The sequence below is a fragment of the Hemiscyllium ocellatum genome, chromosome 33, assembly GCF_020745735.1.
Source record: "Hemiscyllium ocellatum isolate sHemOce1 chromosome 33, sHemOce1.pat.X.cur, whole genome shotgun sequence".
Lineage (NCBI taxonomy): Eukaryota > Metazoa > Chordata > Chondrichthyes > Orectolobiformes > Hemiscylliidae > Hemiscyllium > Hemiscyllium ocellatum.
The window spans coordinates 13,127,172-13,148,883 of NC_083433.1; the positions used below are offsets into that span (position 1 = coordinate 13,127,172).

At 41.2% G+C, this 21,712-nt stretch overlaps 1 protein-coding gene across 2 annotated transcripts; it reads left to right on the top strand.

Moving 5' to 3' along the window:
* The first annotated feature begins 337 nt into the window (after window positions 1–337).
* On the top strand, window positions 338–18,698 carry LOC132831365 (galectin-2-like). 2 transcript variants are annotated; one of them, XM_060849466.1, is made up of 4 exons: window positions 338–375; window positions 16,824–16,900; window positions 17,608–17,779; window positions 18,424–18,698. In XM_060849466.1, exons 1-4 carry the CDS (start codon window positions 370–372, stop codon window positions 18,568–18,570), a joined length of 402 nt encoding a protein of 133 aa, XP_060705449.1. In that variant the 5' UTR covers window positions 338–369; the 3' UTR covers window positions 18,571–18,698. The 2 variants fall into 2 exon arrangements, with proteins under 2 accessions (XP_060705449.1, XP_060705448.1); XM_060849465.1 differs by lacking the exon at window positions 338–375 and adding an exon at window positions 8,005–8,031.
* Window positions 18,699–21,712: the final 3,014 nt, after the last annotated feature.

A 21,712-nucleotide genomic window follows, 5' to 3' on the forward strand; every position in this document is an offset into this window, starting at 1 on the left:
CTCCATGTATACTGCCAGACCTGCTGAGTTTCTCCAGCATTTTTTTGTTTCAGATTTCCAACAGCCATAGTTCTTAATTATATTATATTGCTGTATAAATTGACTGTCACATTTCCTCCATTATAGCAGTGACAACATATGAAAAGCATTTAATGTGCTGCAAAGTGTGACATTTCATTGTAGTGAAAAGTGCTTTGTATTTGTATTACTGTTATAAATCATTTGCAAGTGGACTTAAAACTGATACGCAACATGATCAATGATTAACACACTTTGGTTAATATATGCGCTCAGTTCTGCTAACGTTTGTCTCTTCACAAGACTGTCACAACTTCCCTCACGTACTTAAGCTTCCTCTGTAGATACAAGATGCCGGTGAGTAGAGTACATGGACTGTCAAGTTGTTTATCATTTTGTCTTTGTATTTAACCAGGAGAAGGGACCAAGACCCTTTTCAGTAGAGTACTGCCAAATTGTCAAAAGTTTAAAGAGGAAGCATACTCAAGTTAATGTTATGTCTTACTTGAAATGCCATTAAACAAAAAGCTAATCTCTGGCCCATTTCAAAACATGGAAGTGATGTTTCGTTTATAATTTGATTCCGCTCAGATACAGAACTGGTTTCAGTCACACTAATTCGTACAAGCCAGACCTTAACTTTTTGCAGGAATGCAAATGCATTGCAAGGAAGATAAAATTAGGTTAGAATATGGGAAACCTGAGTGCCAATAAGATTGCAGCATTTAAAAGGATTCAAGTTACTTGAAGTATTACTTCCAATTCTTGGCACCAATCTTTTGGAATGAGGTGAAGGCTTTGCAAAGGGTACGGAAAATATTTATTTGGATTGAGGGATCACAATGAATGAGCAATGTGAAGGAGTTGGGTTTGATTTCTTGGAGCAGAGAAGACAAAGAGGAAACTTTATACAAATGCTTAAAATCACGTTGAACAAATTTGACTGTTATTGAAGAAGGAGTAAAGGTTCAAGCGATATGGGGAAAAACCAGGAAATAGCCAGTCCAGTCTTGATTGAACAAATGGCCTCCTCAGTGTTGTACAATTTTACGGTCCGACAGGTTGGTTTGGAAAATATACTTCTGAGATATTCAATAGTGAAGTGACACAATCTTAAAATCCAAGCTTTTCCACCTCCACATCAAGGAGTGTAGAATCTTTCAGAAAGGATTGTGATCATAGAGGGGAACAACTGCAGGTTGAAACCTGAGAACAGTAATATCCCTGTTAGTCAAGGAAATCAAGAGTCATTGAATTGCAATGGGTAAATACAGCTGAGGCCGAGATCAGCTGTAATTCAGTATAATGGATGCCTACAAGTTGGAGACATCAATGTAAAACTGATTTCATTCTTCCTGTTTAAATGTTATTATTTCCTCGCTGGGGAAAGAAACATCTTGTTCTACTCTTGCCTCAGAGCCATGTCGTTTTGGTGTCTTGATTACTTTGCACATAGGGTCAACACTAATTCTCTCCCTTTCATTTCTTAATTTACACCCATTTTACATCTTTCTTTTCTCCATTATCAACAACCCCTTTGTTTTTTACACTGGGTCTCTGTTCCATCTCTCTTCTTTCTCCCCCTCTGAACCTGTGCAAAGTAAAAAACAATTTTCAACACCTTTTAGTTCTGAGGAGTCATACCAGACTCAAAACTTTAACTGTTTCTCTCTACCCATAGATACTGCCAGACTTGCTGGGTTTCTCCAGCATTTTCTGTATTTATTTCGGATTTTCAACATCTAAAGTATTTTGCCGTTAAGTCTTTAATGGATCAAGGCGAATGGTTGGCAAATGTTGACTATTCTTAATTCTGGTGTCTTGTGCATTCATGGTTTTAATTGCTCCATCATTAGTGACTGTGCTTTCAGTTCCCTGAGCCTAAATTCTGGAATTATCTCCTTAGATGTTTCTGCCTTTTATCTCACTTTCCTCCCTTAAGACACTTTTCAAAACTCGGCTCTTTGTTCATTGTTCCAGCTTTGTTCACTGGACCCAATATCTCAATATTATGTACTTCAATTTTGTAGAATAATCCTGTGATGTGCCTTGGCACCCCCTCTCATGTTAGAGATGTTATACAATTAAAAGTCATTGTTTTTATCCAAATTTCTCCCACTCAAGACTTTTGAAGGTAGCTGTTGCCCCTTTTTCATCAGTTGATTCCACACTGGGGATGTTAAATGGTCTGCAGGGCATCAGGCAGCGTACATATAGACTGGGGAAGTACAAATTATTTTGAGTATAGCTTCTCTTGATTTAGTTGATGTGCTACAAGTGCTTCTTAAAGTCACTTCACCATATTTGAAGTTGACCATCAATATAAGCATGTGTTTTATCGTTAGTGTTCATGTTGAAGTAGATTTTCTGGCCCATGCTCTGAGTTCCCTCCCACCATTTCTACTTTACAACCCTGTTAAAACCCTATATCAATAATGATGTTTCAGGTCATCCCTTCACCTTGGGTGTAAATTTTATTTTGTCAGATTCTAACCCTATGAAGGGCCTTAGGTTTTAATGCAAAAGGTGTCAAACTGCAATTTGTTGCTTTGTCCAGTCACTTCAACACTAAGCTATGATGGGCTATTTGAAATTTGGAAGCACCAGAGTGTACAATGGTTTACCCTCTGCATTGTCAGCCATAGAAAATATTCAAGGCTGAGCTACAGACAGATTTCATATTGAGAAAAAACAGAAATGTAGAAAATGGGAACAGGGGTAGACCATTCAGGTCTCGAGCCTGTTCAATCTTTCAATATGATCATGGCTGATCATTCAACTCAGTACCCTGTTCCTGCTTTCTCCCCAGACCCATTGATTCCTTTAGCCCACATAATCAGATCTAACTCCTTTTTGAAAATATTCAATGTTTTGGCCTCAATCACTTTCTGAGCAGAGAATTCCCCAGGCTCACCCATTCTCTGGGTGAAGAAATTTCTCCCCCACCACAATGGAGTCAAGGGCCATGGAGGAACACACAGGAAAGTGAAGGTGAGGCCAAATCAAATCAGTCATAAACTTATTAAATGGTGGTACAGACCCGAGGTGCCAAATAGCCTACTCCTGTTTCTTATCTTCTTAAGTTCAATCTTCTCTACCACTCTTTCCAACCCAACTGCTGCAGACTTTGATCGTTCACCTAGATTTGCCAATAATTTAAAAATAATTTTCAAGAAGCAAGATGGGAGTGGTCAGGTCCATCATAATAACTCTATATTCCTTTGTTCCTTCGGGGAAAACCAAGATTTTGTAAGTGGATTCCAAGAGGATACAATGCTCCGTTTGCTGACAGCGGTTGAATTAGCTTACTTGGATTGCATCATCTCTCTCTCTCACTCTCAAAAATACATTTAGTAAGTGGCAATGAGTTACACCTCAGCAGGAAATAGCAATTAAAAGTATTATTAAGACATAAACTATAAGTGGGTGGGCCTTATCAGGAAAGCAATATAGATAGGGGACCATATGAATAGAAGGGACATGATGTAATGTGACACTACTAATCATTTAAAAGGAAGTATTATGTTTATGGATTCATATAAATTCACGACAAAACAGGAGGTCATATTGTGGCAGCTGTCTGTACTACTTTCCAATTCCTACAGTTTTGTTTGGCTTGCCCAAGCTTTTTTGAAATACGTTGAGAATTTCCGTCTGTGCCATCTTTTCATGCAGTGAAAGGTTTATTCACTTTTATGTGTTCAAGACATCCAGCACTTCCTCCTCTGTAATATGGACATTTTTCAAGATGTCACCATCTATTTCCCTACAGTCTATATCTTCCATGTCCTTTTCCACAGTAAATACTGATGCAAAATACTCATTTAGTATCTCCCCTGTCTCCTACAGCTCCACACAAAGCAGCCTTGATGATCTTTGAGGGGCCCTATTCTCTCCCTAGTTACTCTTTTGTCCTTAATGTATTTGTAAAAACCCTTTGAATTGTCCTTAACTCTATTTGCCAAAGCTATCACATGTCCTCTTTTTGCCCTCCTGATTTCCCTCTTAAGTATACTCCTTCTGCCTTTATACTACTCTAAGAATTCACTTGATCTATCCTGTCTATACCTGACATATGTTTCCTTCTTTTTCTTAACCAAACTTTCAACTTCTATTAGTTTTAAAATAGTGACGGAAAAGGATAGGCCAGAACTAAAAGTTGAATTTTTAAATTGGAGAAAGGCAATTTTGATGGTAATAGGCAAGAACGTTCAAAAGCTGATTGGGAGCAGATGTTTGCAGGTAAAGGGATGGCTGGAAAATGGGAAGCCTTCAGAAATGAGATAATGAGAATCCAGAGAAAGTATATTCCTGTCAGGGTGAAAGGGAAGGCTGGTAGGTATAGGGAATGTTGGATGACTAAAGAAATTGAGAGTTTGGCTAAGAAAAAGAAGGAAGCTTATGTCAGGTATAGACAGGATAGATCAAGTGAATTCTTAGAAGAGTATAAAGGCAGAAGGAGTATACTTAAGAAGGAAATCAGGAGGGCAAAAAGGGGACATATGATAGCTTTGGCAAATAGACTTAAGGAGAATCCAAAGGGTTTTTATAAACACATTAAGGACAAAAGTGTAACTAGGGAGAGAATAGGGCCCCTCAAAGATCAGCAAGGTAGCCATTATGTGGAGCCGCAGGAGATGGCGGAGATACTAAACAAGTATTTTGCATCAGTATTTACTGTAGAAAAGGACATGGAAGATATAGAATGTAGGGAAATAGTTCATATTACAGAGGGGGAGTGCTGGATGTCTTGAAATGCCTGCACAGTTACTGTTTGAATTCATGTATCGCTGGTCATCTGAGTGCATCTGGGAAAATTAACAAGCAGTGAAATTCACAACTAATCTTGGAGGAACCTGTTTGGGAGAGGTCACAGCACAGAAACAGATAAATGGATATGTTAAGTGTGTCTTTACAGTAAGTCTGCAGTAGTGAGTAGAGTGGATTCTTTCTTGATTCTATGTTTTATTGAGGTATGTCTTGATTAAACTTAAAATATAAGCCATAAGTATTAATTTAACCTGGAGCAGTATTTTGTAGAGGAATAAGACATTGCTATTTTCTGGCTCTGTAGATTTAAAGAAGCAAAAAGGCCTTTAGTAGAGTGATATGTTCTTCTTGTCGGATGTGGGCATTTAGGGAGAGTTTACAGGTTACTGAGCATTATATCTGCAATAAATGCCATTGGTTGTGAATCCTATCAGATCGAATGGATCAGTTGGAGACAGTTAGAGGCAATGAAGAATTTATAAGAGCAAGGGGATGTGATGGATTGCAATTATAGGAAGGGGGAAAAGCCACAGATACAGTCACATAAGTGGGTTAACTCCAGGAAAGGTAAGAGAGGTAGGCAATTAGTGCAGGATCCTTCTGTGGCTATCCCCATTTCAAACAAGTATGCTGTTTTGGAAAATGTAGGGGTTGATGGATACTCAGGGGAACGTAGCACGAACAGCCAAGTTTCTGGGTTCTAAGAGATTGATTGTGTTAGGGAGCTCTCTAGTCTGAGGTACAGACAGATGTTTCTGTGGCCAGCAGCGAAAAATCAGAATGGTGTGTTGCTTCCTTGGTGCCAGGATCAAGGCTGTCTCATAGAGGGTGCACAATGTTCTCAAGGGGAGACGGGCCAGCAGGAGGTCATTGTACACACTGGAACCAATGACATAGGAAGGGAAAAGGTTCAGATTCTGAAGGGAGATAACAGAGTTAGGCAGAATTTAAAAAGGAGGTCCTCGAGAGTAGTAATATCTGGATTACTCACGATGCTATGAGCTAGTGAGGGCTGAAATAGGAGGATAGAGCAGATGAATGCATGGCTGAGGAGCTGATGTACAGGAGAAGGATTCAAATTTTTGGATCATTGGAAGCTCTTTTGGGGTAGAAGTGACAGTACAAGAAGGAAGGATTGCACCTAAATTGTATGGGGACTAATATACTGACAGGGAGATCCTAGAGCTCTGTGGGAAGCTCAGGAAGTGACTGCTGGGCCTCTTACTAAGACATTTATATCATCAATAGTCACAGGTGAGGTGCTGGAAGACTGGAGGTTGGCCAACGTGGTGCCACTGTTTAAGAAAGGTGGTAAGGACAAGTCAGGGAACAATAGACCAGTGAGCCTGACGTCGATGGTGGGCAGGTTATTGGAGCGAATCCTGAAGGACAAGATGTCCATGTATTTGGAAGGCAAGGACTGATTTGGGATAGTCAACATGGCTTTGTGCATGGGAAATCATGTCTCACAAACTTGATTGAGTTTTTTGAAGAAGTTACAAGGAGGATTGATGAGGGCATAGCAGTAGATGTGATCTATGTGGACTTCTGCAAGGTGTTCAACAATGTTCCCCAGAGACTGGTTAGCAAGGTTTGATCTAATGGAATACAGGGAAAACTAGCCATTTGGGTACAGAACTGGCTTGAAGGTAGAAGACAGAGGGTGGTGATGGAGGGTTGTTTTTCAGACTGGAGGCCTGCGACCAGTGGAATGCCACAAGGATCAGTGCTGGTCCACTACTTCTCATCATTTATATAAATGATTTGGATGTGAGCATTAGAGGTATAGTTAGTAAGTTTGCAGATGACACCAAAATTGGAGGTGTAGTGGACAGCGAAGAGGGTTACCTCAGATTACAACATGATTTGGACCAGATGGGCCAATGGGCTGAGAAGTGGCAGATGGAGTTTAATTTAGATAAATGCATGGTGCTGCATTTTGGGAAAGCAAATCTCAGCAGGATTTATACACTTAATGGTAAGGTCCTCGGGAATGTTGCTAAACCAAGAGACCTTGGAGTGCAGGTTCATAGCTCCTTGAAAGTGGAGCTGCAGGTAGATAGAATAGTGAAGAAGACATTTGGTATGCTTTCCTTTATTGGTCAGAGTATTAAGTACAGGAGTTGGGAGGTCATGTTGCAGCTGTAAAATGACATTGGTTAGGCCACTGTTGGAAGAGTGCATGCAATTCTGGTCTCCTTTCAATTGGAAAGATGTTATGAAACTTGAAAGGGTTCAGAAAAGATTTACAAGGATGTTGCCAGGGTTGGAGGATTTGAGCTATAGGGAGGGGTTGAATTGGCTAGGGCTGTTTTCCCTGAAGCTTCGGAGGCTGAGGAGTGACCTTATAGAGGTTTATAAAATCATGAGGGGCATGGATAGGATAAATAGACAAAGTCTTTTCCCTGGTGTGGGGGAGTCCAGAACTAGAGGTCATAGATTTAGGGTGAGAGGGGAAAGATATAAAAGAGGCCTAAAGGGCAATGTTTTTACTCAGAGGGTGTATGTGTATGGAATGAGCTGCCAGAGGAAGTGGTGGCGGTTAGTACAATTGCGACATCTAAAAGGCATCTAGATGGGTATATGAATAGGAAAGGTTTGGAAAGGTATGGGCCGGGTGCTGGCAGGTGGGATTAGATTGGGTTGGAATATCTGATCGGCATGGACAAGTTGGACCGTAGGGTCTTTTTCCATGCTGTACATCTCTATGATTCTATGACCTCCTCATTGAAAAATGTTCTCTTCAACTCTCCTGTAACCTTTCTATCAAACCTTAAATTGATGTTCCCTGGCTATTGATGTCTCTACAGAAGCTCCTTCCTACCTATTCTTACTGGGCATGTATACCTGAATTAGATGTCCCCTTGGTCACCTCTGTTCCAAAGAAAGGAAGCACAACCTTTTCAAAACTTCATCATCTCTCTCAACAATTATGGCTGAACAATTGTCCTCTGACGTTTGTACTGTAAGGTCTTTGTACTACACTGGATCAATACAGGTTCAATAACACAAATAGCAGAATTGTATAAGGTTTATGTTCAGGCAACAAACAAGTTTACTCACTGGCAGCAGGCACTTCCTTTCAATTGTAATGTGTTGATCACCATGCAACACTTTCAGCAAGTCAGTGCCCACTAGTGGTGGTTGAATCAGCTGACTTTGATTCCATCTTTTCTTTCTCTTTTCTCTCTGGTGATTCTGAATCAGTAACCTAAGATGGAGGAGGGGCTAAAAACTGAGGCTGTAAGAGCTGCTCTTTATTTTGAGGTATTTTGAGTGTTGGAGCTGATTTGCTCAAATTATAGGAGAAGTAATTACAGTTTTACAAGTTGTTGCATTGTTTTGTAAATTTGGGGAAAAAGACGAAAACAACGACACTTTAAAAAGGAAGAAGAGAAACAAAGACAGTGACTATATGGGAAGTAAATCAAATGGAGTAGTACAACCTGCACAGCTATCTAACCCAGCCAGTGAGCTGCATAGCTAACTGCCTCTGCTGTTTTGTTTCAACTATCTATGGACATTGGAATTCATCTAAGTAAAATTAACAAACAACTAAATTTATAGCTGATCTCGGAGAAACCTATGTCAGGGGGTGGGGTGGGGGGTGCAGGGGAGGTCGCTCACACAGAAGAGCAGCTAATTGCTAGTTTTTAAGTGTAACCTTACTGTTCTTCTGTAAACCTTTAACAGTGAGTAGAATTGGTTCTTTTTTGATTATATGTTTTTAGTGCGATCTGTCTCTTGATTACACACTAAAAATATTTTAAAAAGGTACTAAGTTAGGCTGGAGCAGTGTTTACAGAACAGTAAGACTGTGCTATTTTCTGGGTCTGTAGATTGTTAAAGTGCAAAGACAGTTTTTAATAGAGTGATGTGCTCTTCCTGTTGGATGTGAGAGATTAGGGAGTGTTTCCATGTTACTGATGATTATGTCTGCAGGAAATGTGTTTGGTTGCAAATCCTATTGGATAGCATGGATTGGTTAGGAGGCAGTTAGAGACAATGAGGAATATACAGGAGTTGGGCGAGTGAAGGATGGCAGTTGCAGGAAGGGAGATAAACCAAAGATACAATCAGGTAAATGGGTTACCTCCAGGAAAGAGAGGAGAGGGAGGCAGGTAGTGCAGGAGTCTCCTATGGCTATCCCCATCTCAAACAAATACGCTGTTTTGGAAAATGTAGGGGGTGATGGACTCTCAGGGAAATGCAGCATTGACAGCCAGGTTTCAGGTACTCAGACTGGCCCTAATGTAACAAGGGGTATGCCAGGTTCCAAGTGACCAATTGTGATAGGGGGACTCTCTAGTCAGAAGCACAGACAGACATTTCTGTGGCTGACAGTGAGATACCACAATGGTGTGCTGCCTCTCTGGTGCCAGGATAAGGATATCTCAGAGACGGTGCAGATATTCTCAAAGGAGAGAGGGACAAGTAGGAGGTCGTTGTACACATTGGAACTAATGACACGGAATGAGAAAAGGATGAAATTCTGAGGAGACAATATAGGAAGTTAGGCAAGAATTTAAAAAGGAGTTCTTCAAGGTTAGTAATATCTGGATTACTTCAGATACCACAAGCTAGTGAAGATAGGGATAGGAGGATAAAGCAGTGAATGCATTGTTGACGAGCTGATGCAGTGGAGAACGATTCACATTTTTGGATCATTGGAATCTCTTCTGGATAGAAATGACTTGTATAAGAAGGATAAATTGCACCTGAATTGGAAGGGGACTAATGTACTGGTGGGAAGATTTTTTAGAGCTGCTCAGAAGAATTTAAACTTGTAATGGGAAGGGGAAGTTGCAATCCAGGATAATAGTGAGGAAAGAGATCAGTCTGAGACTAGTACCCTTGGGAAAAGGGGCAAGTCAATCAGGTCAGGCAGGAACAAAGCAGAGAACAAGATAGGACTGATAAATTAAACTGCATTTATTTCATTGCAGGAGGCCTAACAGGGAAGGCAGATGAACTCTGGGCATGGTTGGGAACATGGGACTTGGAAACATAGCCATTCAGAGACATGGCTCAGGGATGGATAGGACTGGTAGCTTAATGTCTGGGTATAGATGCTACAGGAAGGATAGAAAGTGGGGGCAAGAGAGAGGGAGAGTGGCATTTTTAATTAGTTGTAACATTATGGCTGTACTTATGGAGGTTACTCCTGGGAAGATGTTCAGGGAAGTTATTTGGGTGGAACTGAGAAAAAAGAAAGGGATGATAATGTTATTGGGATTGTATTATAGACCCCCCCCCACCTAGTAATCAGCAGGAAATTCAAACAATTTTATAGGGAGATTTCAGTTATTTGTAAGAATAATAGGGTGGTTATGGTATGATATTTTTACTTTCCAAACACAGACTGGGACTACTATAGTGTCAAGGGTTTAAATGGACAGGAATTTGTTCAATGTGTACAAGAAAGTTTTCTGATTCAGTATGTGGATGTACCTACTAAAGAAGGGAAATAAGGCAGGGCAGGTGACTGAGGTGTCAGTGGGGAAGCATTTTGGAGCCAGTGACTATAATTCTATTTGTTTTCAAATAATAATGGAAAAGGATAGACTGGATCTAAAAGTTAAACTTCTAAATTGGATTAAGGACAATTTTGACAGTATTAGGCATGAAATTTCAAAAGTTGATTGAGGGTGGATGTTCGCTGGTAAAGGGACAGTATGTACCTATTAGGGTGAAGGGCAAGGCTGGTAGGTGTCGGGAATGCCAGATGATGAGAGAAATTGAGGTTCTGGTCAAGAATAAGAAGGAAGCAAATGTCAGATACAGGTAGAAGAGATTGAGTGAATCCCTAGAAGAGTATAAAGGCAGTAGCAGTATATTTAAAAGGGAAATCAGGAGTGCAAAAATGGGATATGAAGTAGGGTTCAGGAGAATCCAAAGTGATTCTTCAAATATATTAAGGTCATAAGGGTAGCCAGGGAGAAAGTAGGGCCCCTTAAAGATCAGCAAGACCGCCTATGTGTGGAACTGCAAGAGATGGGGGATATTCGAAATGAGTATTTTGCGTCAATGTTTGCTGTGGAGAAAGATATGGAAGGTAATGGATGGAGTTCAACCTGGATAAATGCGAGGTGATGCATTTTGGAAGGTCGAATTTGAAAGCTGAGTACAGGATTAAGGATAGGATTCTTGGCAGTGTGGAGGAACAGAGGGATCTTGGTGTACAGGTACATAGATCCCTTAACATGGCCACCCAAGTGGACAGGGTTGTTAAGAAAGCATGTGATGTTTTGGCTTTCATTAACAGGGGGATTGAGTTTAAGAGTCATGAGATCGGGTTAGACCGCACTTGGAATACTGCGTCCAGTTCTGGTCGCCCTATTATAGGAAAGATGTGGATGCTTTGGAGCGGGTTCAGAGGAGGTTTACCAGGATGCTGCCCGGACTGGAGGGCTTATCTTATGAAGAGAGGTTGACTGACCTCGGACTTTTTCATTGGAGAAAAAGAGGAGGAGAGGGGACCTGATTGAGGATACATTATAATGAGAGGCATAGATAGAGTCGATAGCCAGAGACTATTTACCAGGGCAGAAATGGCTAACACGAGGGGTCATAGTTTTAAGCTGGTTGGAGGAAAGTATAGAGGGGATGTCAGAGGCGGGTTCTTTACACAGAGAGTTGTGAGAGCATGGAATGCGTTGCCAGCAGTAGTTGTGGAAGCAAGGTCACTGGGGACATTTAAGAGACAACTGGACATGCGTATGGTCACAGAAATTTGAGGGTGCATACATGAGGATCAGTGGTCGGCACAACATTGTGGGCTGAAGGGCCTGTTCTGTGCTGTACTGTTCTATGTTCTATGTAATGAACATGGGGAAATAAATAGTGACATCTTGAAAAATATCCATATTACAAAGAAGCAGGTGCTGGGTGTCTTAAAACACATAAAGATGGATAAATCTCTGGGACCTAATCAGGTGTATCCTAGAGCTTTGTGGGAAGCTAGGGAATTGATTGCTGGGCCCCTTGCTAAGTTATCTGGATCATAATAACCATAGATGATGTGCCAGAAGATTGGAACTTGGCTAATATTGTGCCAGTATTTAAGAAAGGTGGTAAGGAAGAGCCAGGGAACTATACAGCGGTGAGCCTGACACTTTGGTGGGCAAGTTGTTGGAAGGAATCCTGAGGGACAGGATTTCATGTATTTGGAAAGACAAGGACTGATTAAGGATAGTCAACATAGCTTTGTGCTTGGGAAATGGAGTCTCCTTAACCTGATTGAGGTATTTGAAGAAATAACAAAGAGGATTGATGAGGATAGTGTGTTAGATGTAATGTATATGGACTTCAGTAAGGCATTCAACAAAGTTCCTTATGGTAGACTGGTTACAAGGTTAGATCACATGAAATACAGAGCGAACTAGCCATTTGGATACGGAACTGGCTCGAAGATAGAAGACAGAAGGTAGGGAGGGAGGGTTGTTTTTCAGGCTGGAGACCTGTGACTAGTGGTGTGTCATAAGGGTTGGTGCTGGATCCACTACATTTTGCTATTTATATAAATGATTTGGATGTGAACATAGGAGGTATAGTGAGTAAGTTTGTAGATAACACCAAAATTGGAGGTGTAGCGGACAGCGAAGAAGGTTGCCTCAGAGTACAATGGGATCTTGATCAGGTGGGTTAACGAGCTGAGGAGTGGCAGATGAAGTTTAATTTAGATAAATGTGACATGTTGCATTTTGGAAAGGGAAATCAGGGCAGGACTTATACACTTAATAGTAAGGTCCTGGGGAGCATTGTTGGACAAAGAGATCTTGGAGCGCAAGTTCATAGTTAGTTAAAAGTGGAGCTGCAGGTAGATAGGATATTAGGAAGGCATTAGGTATGCTTGCCTTTATTGAACAGTGCATTGAGAATAGGAGTTGGGAGGTCATATTACAGCTGCACAGGACATGGGTTGGGCCACTTTTGGAAAACTGCATCCAATTCAGTTGTTCCTGCTCTGGATTGTTTGAAATTTGAAAGAGTTCAGAAAAGATTTATAAAGATGTTGTCAGGGTTGGAAAGTTTGTGGGAGAGGCTGAATAAGTTGGGCTTGTTTCCCTGGAGCATCGGAGACTGAGGGGTGACCTTATAGAGGTTCATAAAAACATGAGGGACATGGATAAGGTGAATAGCCAAGGTCTTTTCCCTGGTTTAGGGGAGTCCAAAACTAGAGGGCATAGGTTGAAGGTGAGAGGAGAAAGATTTAAAAGGGTCCTATGAGGCAACTTTTCATGTACATAGAATGAGGTGCCAGAGGAAGTGATGGAGGCTGATACAATAACAACATTTGAAAGGCATCAGGATAGATATATGAATAGAAAGGATTTGGAAGAATATGGGCCACATGCTGGCAAATGGGATTAGATTAATTTAAGATTTCTGGTCAGCATGGACAAGTTGGACCAAAGGGTCGGTTTCCATGCTGTACTCTGTAACTGGGAATAATTGACACCATCGAGGCAGGGTAGGTAGTTAACAAGTCAAGTTTGGTAAGGTACTGCAGGAAAACCTACTAGGTCTCACAGTGGAAAACCTTCTACAAAAATCTTGGACTTAGCCAGAAAAAGGTAAGATTCAGTCCAAAATACCTGTGTACATCCTTGTACACATTTACTTAAAAAGTCTATTACCTTGCCATGGGCACTCAACTCCTGACCGCATTACAGCCTTAGTTCAAACATAGAAAAAAGAACTGAATTCTAGAGGTGAGGTGAGAGTAACAACCTTTGATATCAAGGCCATATTAGACCAAGAATGGTGTCAAGGAGGCCTACAAAAACTGGAATCAATGGAAATCAGGAGGTAAACTCTCCACTAGTTTGAGTCATTGCTAGTGCATAGGAAGATGGTTGTGGTTGCTGGAGGCCAGTCCTTTCAGCTCCAGAACATCTCTGTGAGATCCTCAGTGTAATATCCTACTCCCAACCATCTTCACCTGCTTCATCATTGACCATCCCTCCACCATAAAGTCATAAATAGGAATGTTCACTAATGATTGTACAATGTTCAACACCAGTAGCGACTCCTCAGATACTGAAGCAGTCCATGTCCAAATACAACAAGATCTGGACAATATCCAGGCTTGTGTTGACAACTGGCAAGTAGCATTTGTGCCACATAAATGTTAGACAATGATCATCTCTAATAAGAGATAATCTAACCACCACCCCTTGACAGTCAATGGTGTTACCATCACTGAATTCAGCACTATCAAGATCTGGGGGGCTTATAACTGACCAGAAACTTAATTGGACTTGCCATATAAATACAGTGGCTACAATAGCAGGCCAGAGGCTATGAGTGCTGTGGCGAGTAACTCTACTTCTCATACTCCAAAGCCTGTCTCCATCTCCAAAGCAAAGTCAGGAATGTGATGGAATATTCTCCACTTGCCTGGATGAGTGCAGCTCCAACAAGAAGCTTGACACTATCCAGGACAAAGTAGCTTGCTTGATTGGTACCACATCCACAATCTTCGATTGCCTTCACCACTAACGCCCAATAACAGCAATGTGCACCTTCTACAAGATGGAATGCAGAAATTCACCAAAGATCTTCAGGCAGCACCCTTCACTCCAAGGCTACTTCCATTTAGAAGGGTAAGGGCAGTAGATACATGGGAACACCACTACCTGCATGTCCCTCTCTAAGCCATTCACCATCCTGACTTGGAAATGTATCACTGTTCCTTCATTGTCACTTGATCAAAATCCTGGAATTCCCTCCCTAACAGTATTGCAGGTCAATATAGAGCAAGTGGACTGCAATATTTAACAAAGGTAGTTCACCACTATATTCTCAAGGGATGGACAATAAATACTGGCCAGGCAGCAATGCCCACATCCCACAAATAAATAAAGAAGTTTTTTTTTCAAAGGAAAAGGTGGATTTAATACTGCATAGATTCTAGATCAACAGTCTTGTACCTTGTTGTGGTTCTGTTCGCCGAGCTGGGAGTTTCGTCCCCTTTCCAGGTGACATCCTTAGTGCTTGGGAGCCTCCTGTGAAGCGCTTCTGTGCTGATTCCTCTGGCATTTATAGTGGTGTGTCGCTGCCGCTTCTGGTTGTCAGTTGCTGTCTGCTGCAGTGGCCGGTATATTGGGTCTAGGTCGTTGTGTTTGTTGATAGAATTTGTGGATGAGTGCCATGCCTCTAGGAATTCCCTGGCTGTTTTCTGTTTGGCTTGCCCTATAATAGTGGTGTTGCCCCAATCGAATTCGTGTTGTTTGTCATCTGAGTGCGTGTTTGCAACAAAAACTCCCAGCTCGGTGAACAGAACCACAACAACGAGCACCCGAGCTACAAATCTTCTCACAAACTTTGAAGACTTGTACCTTTATGACATGACATATGACGTGTCAATGTAAAGGTACCCAACTCAACTGCAGTTGCTCTCTCTATGTAAATTGGAGTCAGGATAGAATGTTTACTTAAATCAGTCTGCAGTTAGCACAGAACCAGATTATATATTTTTTTCTTTCTTTTTTTTCTCTTATATTATTCCCCCACACTACCGCCTAACTGCGGTAGTGCTTATTTTTTCCCCAGCACTCATGGTGTGTGTGTGCAGGTGTGAGACACAGTGAAAGACACAAAGTGTACAAATCTTTATTCAATTTCCACCACCAGGAAAATAGGAAAACACCCGCGTGGCCAGTGACAAGCAGTGCCCTTCACATCAAAAAAAAGGGCAATGCTGTGTGATCAAACAGTGAAAGGGAGGGCAGGGACTAAATCAAAATAGAGTTGGAGGGGGAAATGATGCACTCCACTCCCTGCGGCGCCCACCTCTCCCTGAACAACTCCAGGGTGTTGGTGGACACCGCGTGCTCCTTCTCCAAGGACACCCGGGCTCGAACGTAACCGCAGAAGAGGGGCAGGCATTCACCTGTTTATTTTTTTTCATCAAAAATCTCCTGTTTGTTTTTTTTTATCCCCTTGGCGGTAGTGCTTATTTTTTCGCCAGCACCCATGGCGTGTGTGTGTGTGTGCAGGTGTGAGACACAGTGAAAGACACAAAGTGTACAACTCTTTATTCAATTTCCACCACCAGGAAAAATAGGAAAACACCTGAGTGGCCAGTGACAAGCAGTGCCCTTCTCATCAAAAAGGGCAATGCTGTGTGATCAAACAGTGAAGGGGAGGGCAGGGACTAAATCAAAATAGAGTTGGACAGAACCAGATTATATTGCGTTAGTCTGTGATTTGTAGCCAAGTAAATTGTTAATGATGATCAGAAACTTCAAGACATCTGGCTCAACAAGAACATGATTCTCTGGTGATATATATGATGCAGACAAACACACAGAAAACCATAAAACATATCAGCTATCATTATCAATAGTGATTAATGTGATCATGTATAGTCATCCCAGTACTATTCAGTAGAAAATCAATTTGCCTCTCATTATGCAAAAGAAAGATTCCAACCACTGAGTCATGGTAAAATAATTGAAAGCTTTCAGGTTGTAGAAGAAAAGATGTCACCATCATGTTCATGTGGGTGGGTGTGTGTGTGTGTGTGTGTGTGTGTGTGTGTACGTACAGAGGAGCCATGATTATCCAGCATTTGATTATCCGAAGTTTAGATTATCCGAACAAATATATATATCTATCTATAATCTGGCACTCGATTATCTGGCATCCAATTAACCACCCGTGTCCTTTGGATAATTGAGGTTCCTCTGTGCTCACAATTTTTCACCTCAACCTTTTCCCTCACCTGTGGCATGGTCACTCTCAGGTTGAATTATCATTAGTTGTCTCCAGTGAGACAGCAGCACGGTGGGCTTGTAGGACTGTGGCAATTTTACATTATATTCTTCTAAACTCAAACAAATATAGGCCTAACCTGCTCATCCTTACCTCTTTCAGCCCAGATGTGTAACTCTATGACTCAGTACCTTTGTGAGAATACGTGTACAAATTCAAACCTGTTCATAGTGGTAATCTGTGGGGAGTTTTGCAAAGGAAAGTCATTATGTGTGGTAGTATTGACATTGTCTTCTTTCCAATTTTGAAAATAGTTTGAAATGCATAACGTTAATTTGAAGAGCGGACAAACTCTGAAGATTAAAGGAAAGATTACTGATGATGCAGACAGGTAAGATTTAATTTTCGTTCTTCTTTGCCCTGTTTCTTGACCAAATGCTTGCAAAGAAAATTCTAACTGCAAACAGATATAACATCAATGTACAAAAGTATGCATAAATTTGTGTATAGTTCACATAAACAAGGAAAGTGTACTGATAAAGCTCAGAGTACAAGGACATTGTGGTTTTAACCCCATTCCATAAATGTGAGCATAGAACTGAGGGCAAGCTACACTGTCAAATATGCAAACTTTTTAATATTTCATATCTCTCGAGTTATGCAAAGATGTCAATTGATTTTCATGAAGATTTTTTACAGAATTAATGCCTTAAAATGTCTCCACCATACAGTATTTCAACTTTCAGCTTCTGTAGCTTCCTACTTGTCTATTTATCTTTCTCTCCTTAACACCTAGGCTTGACCAATCAAGCAAACAGTGGCATAGATTGGTTAGCAGACACATATAATAAAGCATAAAAAATTGAACACTGCATCAACTTTCAACTGAGGAGACCTTTTTTTATTGTCTCCAGTGGAGAACAGAGTTCTCCCAGAGTCCTTGATAATATTTACCCCTTCACCAACAGGACAGTTTATCTGGTTATTTCCTCGTTGCTGTTCTTCTGCCTCATACGTGCAGAAATACGCAGCACCCTCCCAGACTGACCACAAACAATGGGGAAAATGGTTGATTCTCCAACTCCTTTCTGGCCACAGATTTGCGGTGAACTTGGGGAGCAATGAAGGTCATCTTGGGCTTCACTTCAACCCTCGTTTCCACGATGATGTTGATGGTGCTGTAATTGTCTGCAACTCGAAGTGCGATGGCTGCTGGGGCAGTGAGCAGAGGGAAATGGAGTTCCCCTGCGCCAAAGGGATTGAAATCAAGGTAAGGGCAGCCTGAATGTTAAGCATTGCCAAGGTAACCTTGCTTCCCTTCGCAAATAGTGAAGTGGTAAAATTATAACGCATTACCAACCGTACAGTAGCATCTCCTGATCAAAGCAGGGAGTTTTATTGCAGTAAATGCAGGAGGAATAGTTACATCACACAAGTTTGCCGAATAAAGCCCACACAGGTTGCTTACAGCTGTGCTGTCTCTATGAATGATAAATAGTTGAAAGATTGCAAGTCAAACCATAGAGGCAATATTTTTACGTGTGAACATTTTCAATAAATAATTTTAAAACTAATGGTGCAGGGAAAATATTTTGTATGGTTGTCTTGCAAAAGTCATCCTCTTGGCATCAAGAATCTATTTGCTTTCCAATTGTTATGGGAAGTCAGGTTCCCATGATAAGCCACCATTAGCAAGGATGGAGTCAGCAAAATCAATCACCTGGCTGAGATCTTGCCCCAAAGTAACAATGTCAAGACCTCCCTGGATTCTGGTGCATGGTTTTACTGAATGGCAAACCAGTATGATGGGCCAAACGGCCTATTCCTACTTCTTGAAGTAGGATGTAGGTCCAGTTTGTCTTTTTTAGCTTCGTTTTACTCATATTCAAATCTTTCTTTTCTTTATTTCCACAGCTATATGTCACTTTCAAGGGGGACAGCTTTGAAATAAAGCTCCCGAATGATCATGTGATAGAGTTCCCCAACAGATTATCCTTGGATAAAATCGACTACATATCCGTGTGGGGAGACTTCGAAATAGCTTCCTTCAAGTTCATTTAAAATGTCTGCAATACCATACCAGCTCCCACACAAAAAAAAGGAGCAACCAATGAGTGCTGGAAATTAAGAAATGTAATAAATGTTGGGAACATGCAGTTCTGTCAAGTGTCTGGATGTAAAAGATTTGATTTCATGAGAGCCTCCACCAAACATAGTGGATGGTGGGTGACATGGTTCAACACTGAGCTTTCCTCTCTAGAGTTATGGATTCAAACCCAGTCTAGATTTCTTGGATGAAGATCTTCCCTTGCCACTAGTCTCAAAGGCGCTGCCTAAAATTAGTCTGGGCAATCTTAGTTCTATTCAAACTGACCCATTAGTGACAATTCCCCCTCTTAGGAAAGGCTTAAAGATGGTCCATGTATGGAATGGATTAGTAGAGCAGGTTTTAAGGGCTGAAAGGTTCGTGAGAACAAAGGACTAGGACCAGAGTGGGCAATCCAGCCCCTCGAGCCTGCTCCATCATTTAATACAATCATGGTTGATCTCAGCTTGGCCTCAACCCCATCTTCCTGCCCTCTCTCCAGAACACATTATTAATTAAAAATCCATTTAGCTCCTATTCCTATTTTCTAGATTACTTAGCCTCTGGCTTTTGTACACTTGAATTGGGAGTAACACCCATCGCACAATGTAGAAAAATATTCCTATTACTCAACACAAGGACCACAGAACATAAATATTCAGGGAGAGCAGACCTCATCCAACCTCTTTGAATCTGTTCCAATCTAAGTGATTGACTCATATCATCAATTTGGCTTTTTCCTTCTGAGCAACCTATATATTTCTTATTGATAGAAATGCAATTCCTGTAAGCCATCCATAAATAAAACCTCTTCTTGTGAGACTAATCAGTTCCTTGATGATGATTCTCATTCCATTATGGGTTGAAAGCAGGAGAATCAAAATTGTATATGTTCACTTTCTTTTCCCCCAGTTCTGCCAAGGAATGTTAGAAACGTCTAGTTTATCGGATGTGAGGTTTGGGTATATCAGAACATATTGGGTTCATAATACCGAGGTACGGTATATATAAAATGTGATTATATAAGATTGAATGTGTCTCTGACAACTGCTGGAGGAATGCTGCAATACATCAGGGTGTGGATGGATAGTTTAGGTGTCTTTATTGAAAGAGGGGTACACAGGGAACATTATGGAGATTCACCAGGTTAATTCCTGGAATTGTTTTATCAGGAGAGATTGAGGAGACTGCATCTGTATTTCTTAAACAATGTGACATAGGAGAAGCGGTATTCAGCTCATTGAGCCTGCTCCACCATTCAATGAGATCGTGGTTAATCTGATAATTTTCAACACCACTTTCCTACTTTTTCCCATAACCCTTGATCCCCTTGCTGATTAAAAAGTCTTTATCAGCTTTGGTTATACTTAATGACCCCACCTCGACAGCCCTCTGTGGTAAAGAATTCCAAAGATTCGCTACCTTTTAAGAGAACAAAGAATGAGGGATAACTTTGTTGAAACTTAAGAGTTTTTACAGAGCATGCCAAGATGGATATAGATCAGAGGTTTCCCTGACTTGTCGCCCATTTCTACTTTGTGGGGGAGATGAGGAGGGAGGGCATCCTTCTTGAACTGCTGCAGTCGGTGCGTGTAGGAATCTTGTCAATGCTGTTCTAGAAACAGTGAAGGAATGTTGAAATATATTCAAGTCAGGATGATGTGTCTTGGAGGAGAATTTGCAACTGGTAGTTTTCCTGTGAATCTGCTGTCTTTATCTTTCTAGATGGTCTAAATTCCTTGTCCCACTTTAGCTTAATTTTATCATTCCTTTTCAATCTACAGATCACTCCCTCACCCAACATTGGAGCACCCAGATATATTTCCTGTGCCCCATATTTGCTGAACAGATCAGTAGTGCCTTTTGTTTTGGAAGTTGTCCCTGTCCCTTTCAAGGGTGTTATATATTCATGAATCAACATTAATAATCACTGTTGGAGGAAGTGCAAATCAGTGTCACAGCAAATATATAGTCCTTTACAAACCTTATTTAAGGCAGAATGTCAATGCATCGGAGGCTATTCTGAGAAAGTTTACCAGAGTTAATAAAACATAAACAGAAATTGTGGGAGAAACTCAGCAGGTCTATCAGCACTTGTGGAGAGAGATGAGTTAACATGTCAAGTCCAGTAACCCTTCTTCAGAAAAATGTTAACCCTGCTTCCTTTCCACAAATGCTGCCAAACTTGAGTATAATAGAACATATAGAACGTAAAACATTGCAGCGCAGTACAGGCCTTTCAGCCCTCGATGTTGCGCCGCCCTGTCATACCAATCTGAAGCCCATCCCACCTACACTATTCCAATAACGACTGTCCAATAACGACTTAAATGCACTTAAACTTGGCGAATCTACGACCGTTGCAGGCAAAGCATTCCATACCCTTACTACTCTCTGAGTAAAGAAACTACCTCTAATATCTGTCTTATACCTATCTCCCCTCAGTTAAAAGTTGTGTCCCCTCGTGTTTGCCGTTCCCATACATGGAAAAAGACTCTTCCTGTCCACCCTATCTAACCCTCTGATTATCTTGTATGTCTCTATTAAATTACCTCTCAACCTTCTTCTCTCTAACGAGAACAGCCTCAAGGCCCTCAGCCTTTCCTTGTAAGACATTCCTTCCATACCAGGCAACATCCTAGTAAATCTCCTCTGCACCCCTTCCAAAGCTTCCACATCCTTCTTATAATGCGGTGACCAGAACTGTACACAATACTCCAAGTGTGGCCGTACCAGAGCTTTGTACAGCTGCAGCATAACCTCCTGGTTCTGGAACTCAATCCCTCTATTAATAAAGGCCAAAACACAGTATGCCTTCTTAACAACCCTGTCAATCTGGGTGGCAACTTTCAGGGATCTGTGTACACGGACACCGAGATCTCTCTGCTCATCTGCACTCCCAAGAATCTTACCATTAGCCTAATACTTTGCATTCCTATTACTCCGTCCAAAGTGTATCACCTCACACTTGTCCACATTAAACTCCATTTGCCACCTCTCAGCCCAGCTCTGCATCCTATCTATGTCTCTCTGCAATCTACTACATCCTTTGTCACTATCCACAACTCCACTGATTTTAGTGTCGCCCGCAAATTTACTAACCCACCCTTCTAAGCC

Bases quoted from the DNA above. Each gene is read 5' to 3' on its own strand.
- LOC132831365 (XM_060849465.1), top strand. From the start codon at position 8,005: ATGGAGGAGGGGCTAAAAACTGAGGCT. The intron at 8,032-16,823 runs GTAAGAGCTGCT...TTTTGAAAATAG, and splicing joins AGGGGCTAAAAACTGAGGCT to TTTGAAATGCATAACGTTAA. The intron at 16,901-17,607 runs GTAAGATTTAAT...TTCTGGCCACAG, and splicing joins ATTACTGATGATGCAGACAG to ATTTGCGGTGAACTTGGGGA.